Source organism: Haliotis asinina, chromosome 13 (assembly GCF_037392515.1).
Source record: "Haliotis asinina isolate JCU_RB_2024 chromosome 13, JCU_Hal_asi_v2, whole genome shotgun sequence".
Lineage (NCBI taxonomy): Eukaryota > Metazoa > Mollusca > Gastropoda > Lepetellida > Haliotidae > Haliotis > Haliotis asinina.
The window spans coordinates 53728108-53739077 of NC_090292.1; the positions used below are offsets into that span (position 1 = coordinate 53728108).

At 38.6% G+C, this 10970-nt stretch overlaps 1 protein-coding gene across 1 annotated transcript; it reads left to right on the plus strand.

Annotated features, from left to right (window-relative positions):
- Nucleotides 1-1083: 1083 nt before the first annotated feature.
- On the plus strand, nucleotides 1084-7696 carry LOC137259992 (uncharacterized). The gene is made up of 3 exons (XM_067797669.1): nucleotides 1084-1564; nucleotides 3681-3844; nucleotides 4193-7696. Exons 1-3 carry the CDS (start codon nucleotides 1149-1151, stop codon nucleotides 4738-4740), a joined length of 1128 nt encoding a protein of 375 aa, XP_067653770.1. The 5' UTR covers nucleotides 1084-1148; the 3' UTR covers nucleotides 4741-7696.
- Nucleotides 7697-10970: the final 3274 nt, after the last annotated feature.

Here is a 10970-nt window from a genome sequence, read left to right on the forward strand (position 1 = left end):
GTAACTAGAATTGTTAGTGGCTGTACCCTCAAAGGGGGTTGAAGTATTGTAAAATTATTGTCCTCCTGAGAGGGTACGTAAGTCCAAAAACATTGATAGTAAATTTAAGTCTACCACTGTTTTTAATCGTAGTATTCCTGTTGTTTTAATTGTGGCTAGCATATTGTACACTCGCCAGCGGTTGAAGGGATGGTGTAAATCCAACTAGGGTCCATGTAGGTAGCAAAGGTACTGTAAGTCCCCATGGTCCTAGTATGGTGATCTACCTTCAGTTGTTGGCGATCTATAGCCTGATTTTATAGTGTATTGTCCAAATGATGATGTTATTTTTAACTTTCCATGCTAGTTTTAATTCCATTTGTGATATTCTAGTTGTTTTACTGTCCGTCGTTGACAGGTTTTATAGTAGACATATAATTGATTTTGATATTAGTTGTTCTCGTCACGATATGGCTGAGATATTGCCGATGTGACGTAAAATATTAACTCACTCACTCACTCACTTTGACTTTGTATATCTTGCTGTCGTTGTATAACAATACAGAATTTGAACGTAAACGACTTGTTATTGTTCTGTTTTGCTGGTTCACATGGGATTTCTTAAACTGTTGTCACGGTAAATTCTTAACCGTAACACTGGTCCCAACTCGAATATTTACAGACCACTGCCATGGAGAATAAATTACATGAGTGTGGCATCAAAGTACAAAAAAGAGGAGGACAAAAAGTTTACGCTACTTCAACCCGCTATGAGGATACAGCCAGTAACCATCGTAGCTGTTGATGCATATTACAATGTACCATGTTTAAAATACCAAGTGTCTTGTTACATATGAGTGCAGCATCACAGTACAAAAAGCACATATGAAGTTACCTGTAAACTGGGAAAATATCAATACAAAGTAAACAGTACCATCTTCCTAGCGGTTAAAGCGTTCGTTCGTCACGCCGAAGACCCGGGTTTGATTCCCCACATGGGTACAATGTGTGAAGCCCATTCTGGGCGTTCTGCGCTATGATATTGATGGGACATTGCTAAAGGAGTCTTAAAACTAAATTCTGTCATTTTTCTTCCAGATAGGGCTTTCCCAAAAGGGAAATATCGTCTCTTTGCATTCATAGTGGGAACTGTGGGATTCGTGACCTTCATGACTGTACACAGACGTTTTCATCTTCAAATGCTAGGAATGTTCCAAATACATGGCACTTGTCCAGATGTACTAAAATATATGGTAGTTGGCACATGGGCAACTCGTCATATTTCAAAAAAGGAGGAAGATGAAATTGAAGCATTTCTACTACAAGGCCTCTACCCTGTAAACGGAAGCAGTAATTTCGAACTGACGGATAAAAGATGCGGGAATGTGAGCTACTATCCATGGAAGTCACGTGACAAAATGGCTGACTGGACCCGTGCATTGTGTAACCCAAGGGGAAATAGTCCTTGTTGCTATAACAGCAAGTGTCAGATGAAAACGATTCAAGAATGCGTTTGTGAGAACTGCTATGACCTTCGACCACAGATCCATGCCGAATATTCAGATTGGATCCCAGACAACGCCAGGTAATTTATTAATACATATTTGTGCGTTTTACGTCTTGTGAAATAAACGTGTATATCAATGGTGTTACCTAGATACAGTTTTTGTTGTAAGTTAGTCCAATTAATTAATTAATTTAACGATCGATCGACAGTATTTCAGCTATATCGAACATGACTTCTGTGTTTTAGCATGTGCGTCAAATTCCCAGACATTATTTTGTATTCGTGAAATTTGGATTGGAAACCTAATAGTATGATGCAACATTTCCAGTATATACTTGTTCAGACTTACCTCTAATATTAACGTGTCTTAAGTGCGATCAGGGATTCTCTACAACGGGGAGAGGTCACTCGCTTGCTTTCTTTACCATTTGTACTAATTAACGTGTGCCTGGTCATGCTCCAACGCACACAGTGACTTGGCTCGTTCCTAGCACAACTTCAGTTGTGTTTTACAGAACTTCAGCCAGTTTGTTGTATCAGTCGGAATTTTACAATGAATGAATGAAAGAATTATAGTAAGAGTTAAGAGCAAGAATTATTTGAATGAATGAATGAAAGAGAATGAAAAATAGAAGAAAGAAGTAGATATGTGACTGAATGAAAGAATAAATGATACACCACGGCATTCCCTCCCAAAACATGTTAAAGAACGCAAAATTATCGCAAGAACACATGTGTTAACAGCAGTTAACATCTACTTAGAGACAGTTTTGTTCACATTAATTATCAATTCAGATATCTCATGTGGGGAATGGAATGGACATTAACAAAAAGTTAACTGACACTGTCACACTGCCATCCAAAATAAAGAGTAAAACTGTCAGAAAGTTGTTCGACAACACCTTTCCAGTTTTGTCAAATAATAAGATCAACAAGAAAGAAAGAAATTATGGAACTATGACCCTCAAGCATCAATGGCGAATCAGATCAGATCGGCAATATGTCATATTTTTCACACACCTCAAATACACCCTTACATTTTGTTTTAGATTAGGAAACTATTACTATTACTTGCAAACATATTTCACCTGATAGTATATTGCCCTCAAAAGAATAAAAGGTGCATGTGAAAGATGTTTCTGAAGTAATAGCTAGAAACACTCAAACAGCAGCGTGTAGTATTTCAATGGCGGATCAGAACATATCGGCGATATGTCACATTTTTCACACACCTCAAATACACCCTAACATTCTTTTTCAGATTATGAAACTATCACTGTTACTTGCAAACACATTTCACTTGATAGTATATTCCTCTCATATGAATTACAGGTGTATGTGATAGATGCTTTTGATGAAATAAATAGAAACACTCAAACAATGGCCTGCAGCATTTCAATGGCAGATCGGCGAAATGTCATATTTTGCACACACCTCAATTACACCCTAACAATTTTAGGTAATAAAACTGTCACTATTACTTGCAAATACCTTTCAACTAAAGTCATGTTTTCCTTCTAAAAAATAAACGAATGCGTGAATGAAGTTTTTATCGGCACAATTTAGTCTATCTTGGAGGTGAATCGAGAATAGAAGCCAGTGAGCAATAACATACCCACCTGAAACTTTACTACAAATCTACTGTCCTAATATGGACACTAATACCAATTATTTGACTTAAACTCAAGTGACAAAGTAGTTAATCTATCTTATACATGTAGGATTTCAGTTGTTAGAACACTCAGCGAACTTAATCAGCTGTTGAAAATAAACCGGGCTCAATCTTAAATACTACGCTGCCACCATATTGGATACACTTGCTACGTAACGACCCAAGATATACGTTCAGCGGCTTTTCGAGGAGTTTATTCTCCCCCTCTATATAGGCTCCCTGGTGCGATGAATATCATCTTTCACGTAAGGGTCGACAATCTTCAAGCAAGATCGGTTTAACCAGCCTTGCTTCAGAATGGCTAAGCTTTGCTATCAGTGTATATGTTCACTTGCTGTCACGAGCATCGGTATACGCAAACGCGATTCGATAACATGTGTCAGCCAAGACAGTGAGTCCGACCACCAGATGCTAATAGTCGTCTCTTGCGACAACACATTTTGCTGAAGATCAGCTGTAACTCGTACCGTCAAGCGTAAATACAAATCGTCTTGTGTTACTGTTTTGCTTTTTTGTTGTCAGATGTCAACTGGAAACCTTCACCCCAAAAGCTGCCTGTGACCTTCTCCGGGGAGGCACGTACCACTTCTATGGAGATTCCATTGTCAGAATGGTGTTCTTAGCCTTCATAATAATTCTAAAGGGAGATAATCAATATGGTGGACTTCGACCAGACGCTCCAGCACGTACGTAAATAGTTCCCGTGATAAAACAGCCATGACAAGTATGCATAATGTATGCACGTATGTGGTGTATTAACACATATTTACACAACTCAGTCTAGGAACCTACAGTCTTTGACCCAAGAGCCAAAACCCTGCTTTAAAGTAACTTTGGCTTATGTTTACATAAAAGTAGAATGAAAGTCAGGCTGGCAGTTTAAAGAGTTGAGGACAAGATGGCCACAAGACACGCTGTCTTCTCTTTATAATCAGTATGACGAACATCGACCAGATGCACCTTAAATTGTTTGTTCGTCAGGACTAGATACTTTACATACGAACAATTCTTTTGTGACACAATATTATTTTCAGATATCAAGAAGAAGTGTTCTGGAATGTATGTCTTTCCCACACGAAACTGTCGAAAATTTCTTGACTACACACCAACACTCTGCAATGGAACAATAACTGTGCTGTTCCGTCATTATCCACATAGTTTGGACATTCCTAAGATGAGAAAGGACGTCAAACAGATTGTGGGAAAACCAAAGTCTATCATCTTCTTCGGTGCAGGTACATGGCAACATTTTGATATATCTGCAGGGAAAAAGTACGCCTCGGAGGTGATCTCTGTACGAGCAAACAACACCTGGCCAAAATTGCTATGGTCAGGGTTTCACTACTTTGGCTCCTTCCACAGAGCATTGGTACCAACGTCAAATAATGATCATGCTGAAAAGTTCAACATGTATATGAAGGACCTCGTGGAAGCGTCCAACATCCGTATGCTTGATACCTTCAACATGACGAAAGGAGTGCGGAGCGTGGATGGCGTGCACTATGGGCCTGGGGTCAACTTTGTAAAAGCTCGGATATTCTTGCACTACATGCAGGAGCTACAGCGTCAAGGAAAGTGGTAAACACACGTGTTAGAATACTGTCCGACTCTCTTGGTATTAGGAACCCTCAGTGCAAACCTTGACTCCTGGAGGAACCTTAATGTGTGAACTGGCTGTCTGTATCTGTAAAACAAAGCTTGAGTCTTCTTGAAATACAAATTGGAGCTGCAACGTCAAGGAAAGTGGTAATGATATGCTAACATTGCCTAGTAAGAGCCTCTTCAATGTCGACTTCACACTGTTGCATACTTGCATGCAAAGAGGAGCACGCCTTTGTCTTTTTGATATCCCTCAACTAAACGTGTGATGTATGCATTTGGGTATTATAAAATATGTTTCCCAGAGCTTCCAATTTCAAGATCCCCCCAAAATTATGACTCAGATCATTTTCCGGTATCCTGTTTTTTTTTCAATGAAAGTTTTTTTTTAAATCTCCACAATACATCTGCATCAACACTCATACGTGGGACAAGATATTTTGAAGTGATCGTGTGTAGTAAATACAGGGAGGAACTAAAGCATAATCTTAACAACATGGCTGTATCTTTAGAAGAGGCTGCTAGCTGCTCAGATATTAATAGTGCTCAACACTTGCTAACGTCAGTGGTAAGAAAAGAGAAATATGACTTGTTCGGATAAGTTTTATTTAACGGGGGAAGAAAATGATTTTTTTTAAATATCGTCTTGTTAGAAACAAATTTAAGTCATCGTGTCGCCAAAAGAAAAGGCTGTACGAAAGCCGTTAGAACTCTTCGGTGACACTTTTGTACTATCTAACTCTCTTGATACAAAGGAATGGAAGCAACTCAAGTTTTTCTCAAAGTGTAATTTTCAGTTCAGTTTCATTATCCCAGAGGAATGGCACCTGTAAGACTCTACTTCATGAAACTCATTTTGAATTATGTTGTGACTTCGACAACCATGTCCAAAACCTTTGAAGGAGTATTAAATTAGTGCAGCAGAAAATAGTTTAGATGGGGAAAATGTGAAATTTCATAATGGTTGAGGTAATGAAATTACTTTTTATCAGGAAATAGAAATCACTCTTATTTTTCAGCCATGTTCAAACAGGAAAGTCACTGACTGCAGGAGACAAAACTGGTTAGCAAACACTATGTCATTCACACTCTTATTAATGAGTCACAACAATAACACTGAACTGAGCAAAAAGTAATATGCCAAAGGATGGGGCAGCACGTGTTGGTCAGTTTAAACCAAGATCATCAAATCCAGACTGCACTTGATGAAGCTCACGATACTGCTACAGGAGCTGATAACATACGTTATCAACTCCTGAAGCATATACGACAATGTTTAGAAACGTTTTACATATTTCTGATGATACTTGGACGTCAGGGAAATTTACTTCTTCATGGCATGGCGCTGTAGTAGTACCAATACCTAAACCTGGTTGTGATCATCCGTCCAAGAATCCGTCCAATTTTCGACCTATTTCATTAGCTATCTGTGTTCGCAAAACCATGCAATGCATGGTAATAATCGACTTGTTTGATACTTGCAAATGACAATCCTTACAACAGATATTTAATGTGGTTTATTTAAAAAAACAAAATTACTGTCGAACACTTGTTACAAACATGCTAAGTAATATGCAGTAACTACATACATACATACATACATACACACACACACACACACACACACACACACATACATCTTGAAAGGACATTTGACAATACGCGGAAATATGGCATTTTCTGTGTCTGATCATTACAATCAGGATCAGGGTGTTCCACAAGGCAGCACTTTGTCACACACTTGAGTAACATATATATATAAACTGAACTCACTCACTCACTCGTGTTCATCGTAATCTGTTACACGAGAACACACTCGGTGTTGAGGGCACTGACAATATTTGAGAAAAACAACACAATAAAATATATACGCGAACAATACATACTGAAATTAAATGTGAACTGGTCAGGTTATATACGCATTAAAACTGGTGTGGACACGGCATCAACTGTCAACTATCATGTGACTATCACTGAATACATCTGGATCGCACATGATTTCTTTCTGTTGTTCGTAATGTTGATGTCAAGAAACAAACATTAAAGAACATGAAATTGTAAGTTTGACAACTGGGCAACTCCCTATTCTTTAGTAGTAAGCTGAGTATATATACTGATGAAAGCAAATAAGTGATCACATAAAAGGACACATGTTCCTTTATCGTTTTCTGTGTTTCCTCGCAAACTTTGTATCGCAAGGCTTGTGAGAATGCCTGGAAAATCGAGACGACAAAGTCATCAATATCACCCGCAAAATACCTTACATGAACATGTCCACAAGTTGTGATTATGCCAAATGTATTGATGTGTATATAGAAAAGTAGAAGGAAAGTAATTAAAGGTTTTACAAGTTCTCCAGAAAGGAGCAAATCACCAGTTTCAGTCTAGGTCAAACTTGTTGCCATGGAAACTCCAAAATGTTTTAATCATAATTTAAATAATTACCATAGGGCACTAGTACACCACTAGAGCAAGCTTTGTGCCACGTTTGGTGAAAAAATAGTGTACAATTTTAGAGTTCTTCTCCGGAGAAGAGCACTACCTGAACAATAACTTTGGTTCTGTGTCCATGCAGGTACCAAAAGTAATGTAAATCCCCCTGGTTCCTATTATGGTGATCTATCTTCAGTTGTTGGTGATCTATAGCCTCTTTGTATATTATATATTATCAGAAATGGGCTGTTAGTTTTACCTTCATATGCTAGTTATTTTACCGCACTTTGATGACGGGTTTCATAATATATAATTTATTATTCTATTATTCTTTATAACCATGTTTGTTCTCGTCACGATATGGCTGAAATATTGCCGATGTAACGTTAAAATATAACTCACTCACTTTGCGTCTGGAATCATAAGGACTGCATCAGCTGTTCAGTCTTGATGTATATCACACATATTTCAACATAATCTGTTTTATAAATCCTCAAGACAACTGGTAACCTTGTTTTGTTTTATTTCCTGTCTCTGCACAAGGTGTTCGGGATTCACTGAGTTTCTCCCACATACGTGTCACTCAATTTGCCATAACTATAATACTCAGCGTCATCTGATCGTTAATCTCAATTAATAACCAATTTGGACTTAGTTTATACACGGGGAGTATATGTTGCGTCGTGACGCTGCATGGAATCAGAGCTGATGCAATGTTCAGGCGGAACTTCCCTCAAAAAACACTCATAACTCACGTATGTGACTAGCCAACCATCCCGATAGCAAGACTCAGAAAAGGCAAGACCAATGAATTCCACACTGCAGACAGAATCTGCAACAAACTGAAAAAAGAAATCATTTCTCCAAATAGGGATTATTATACTCCTATGTGTTCCAGTGCAGTAGGGAGGCCGAATAGAGGTCCCAAATCTCTTCAGATAATTTAAGAAAATGTTGAAGGCAGTGTCACATGTATGAGACCCACTTTACCAAAAGCAGATGTTAGTAATAATTTCCCAAATGAAAACGTCTTGACATTGCTAGAAACAACATCAGCATATCTAGTGTTTAGCAAGTAATGTGATCAGTTACATGTTTCTAGTTTTCTCAAAACCTAGAAGCAGTGTTGTTTTGCAGTGGGCGAAGTTTGACAGGACACGTAGTTTGGCCAAAAAGTGACGTGTAGCATTTTCATGCGAATAAGGAACGCCCGCAAACTGTGAATGTGGTCAAGATTTTAGATCAACTGCTACATTGGTTTACATCCAAGGAACTAAACACCATGACATCAGAGGCAGATTGTTCACATTTATACGTTACGTCAAAATCGACTTTTACACAAATGGAATATATCTATGGGGCAAAACATTTTCCACAATCTGATGGCGTGACTAACCGAAGCTTCAACCACTTGGGCTCATCACAAAACGTACAGAGCGTTGTTTGCTGAAATCTCAAAGTCACCTACAAAGGACGGTAAATGTCATTTTAGGAATCAATAATTTGGGAAGAAGGGATTTAGAATTTATACACATGGATAAAGGTATCACCAAAAGCACAATAACTTCATTATTTAAGAAATCACGTAACTCAGCATGTGTTTAAATTGATAATCAAGGCCTAATTGAAGTGCTGGGGTAGAATAGAATGGACTAGGCAGCAACGCTAGAAAAATAATCACCAAGGATACACACAAATGTACATATGTAGGGAATGGAAACCAAATCGGCTTTTGGTGAGACGTGCGGACTGTTTAACCACTGGGCTACGCAACCATCCCTTGTAGGACTGAACAGGTCTGGCCTTGTTTTCAGAAGATGGTTCTGGAATGGGTAGTGTAAGCCATTATGGAATATCAGTGATGTACCGCTTGTTCCGATTTTTGATTCTAGGTACTCTTCTGTGCACGATATTGTGACGATAAAGACGTGGAACCGATCACCTACCACTATGATCTCATTTCTCATCACGTCAAGACTGACACCAACATGTTATGTTACCTTGAATGTACTCCGGCGTCCTCTCCTCAGTCTGATATCTCTGCCATTCTTCATTGCAGTCTCAACTTTTCCACACGACCCTCCTACGGTTACAACCACAAATTTGGTCATGGGATAAATTCTTGCTCCAACTCTATTACTTGTACTCATTTTGGGGAGCAATCCCATGTCACTGAAGACTGTACAAACAACGTGACACAAAAATGTGTCAACTGTTCAAGAAATCATTCCTCCTCATCAAAGATTGCCTGATATGGGAGGGGGAAATGGAAGTCAATAAAATAAAACATTCTCAAAATAACAGCTATGCTGAAGCTAAGAAGATTGTTCCCTCTGTTTACCCAAATGACTCTTATGCTTCTGTTAGTAAAAGACCACTCGCAGCCACACTCTCAGTTGAATGTCAGACAGAGATGACATGGATAAAATCTACTTCTCCTGAACCCATTCCAAATCAAGAATTATTACCACGAGGAGACTCTGCTACTCAGACTGCAGCCATGACGCCATCTCAGTCTCAGCCTATGCCTTTGTCACAATATTCCGCATGTCCAAAGACTCAACTAGTTAATAGAAAGTCCTCTGGTCTAATTGTCCATTCCAAATCCAAATCAGATTAGTGTCAGTCAAAAACTGTACATGGAACTCAAGTTGCACAAACTGTGAAAGGAAGTCAAAAACTTACTAGAATCAACCAAAGCGGTAGAGTCGCTAAGGGTTCAAACGATGAGATTCAGCTTTTTAACAAGTTTGGGTCCCTCGAAGATATAGACACATCTGAACTTATCCATCACCGGACAGGAACTTTATCGCCTTCTAGATCAAGACGTGTTAGATCACCAATAAATGCACCAAAGTAATGAATCATTCACAAAATACAGTACAGTGGAATTGTAGAGGGTAAAGACTAATTTTAATGGATTTGGCACCACAAGCAATCTGTCTGCAGGAAACACATTTGAAACAGACAGATATTTTTAATTTAGGTCAGTATGATGCATATCATTCCGTTTCACCTCCGGGTGACAGAGCCACTGGGGGATCTTCAATCCGTGTTAAACAAGACGTTATTCATAGCCCTGTAACTCTTACAACAAATCTCCAAGCCGTTGCAGTGAGACTTACTCTTCACGTTGTCCTTACATTATGCTCTCTGTATATTCCGCCTTCTTCAGCACTCCAACTATCTGATCTACAATCTCTCTATGATCAACTTCCGAAACCGTGCTTTATAATGGGTGATTTGAATGGCCACAACCTACTCTGGGGTGGTACAAATACTAACATTAAAGGTAAAATACTGGAAGATTTTATATCCAATAATGAACTCTGTATATACAATGATGACTTAAGTACATATCTGCATCCTGCAACCGGCACCTACTCTTCTCTGGATTTGTCTCTTGCAGACTATAATCTACTTCATGAATTTCGTTGGTCAGTCCATAGTGACTTTTGTGGAAGTGACTACTTTCCAACTTTTTTATCAGAAATTTCCCCATCTGATGCTCCATCTTACACAAGATGGAATTTTAAATTTCTAAGGCAGATTGGTCCTTATTTAAAACATTGTGCTCATCTAAACTCCAACCTGCATGTTTCAGTCAAATCCGTGATAAAACTTTTTTCTGACGTTTTATGTGAGATAGCTGCAGAGTGTATACCACAGTCCTCTACAAATCCATATGTATGGAAGCCGTGGTTCAATACAGACTGTAAACAGGCTAGAAAAACGAGGAAAAGAGCAGAGAATTATTTTCGACCAACTGTCAACAACTTA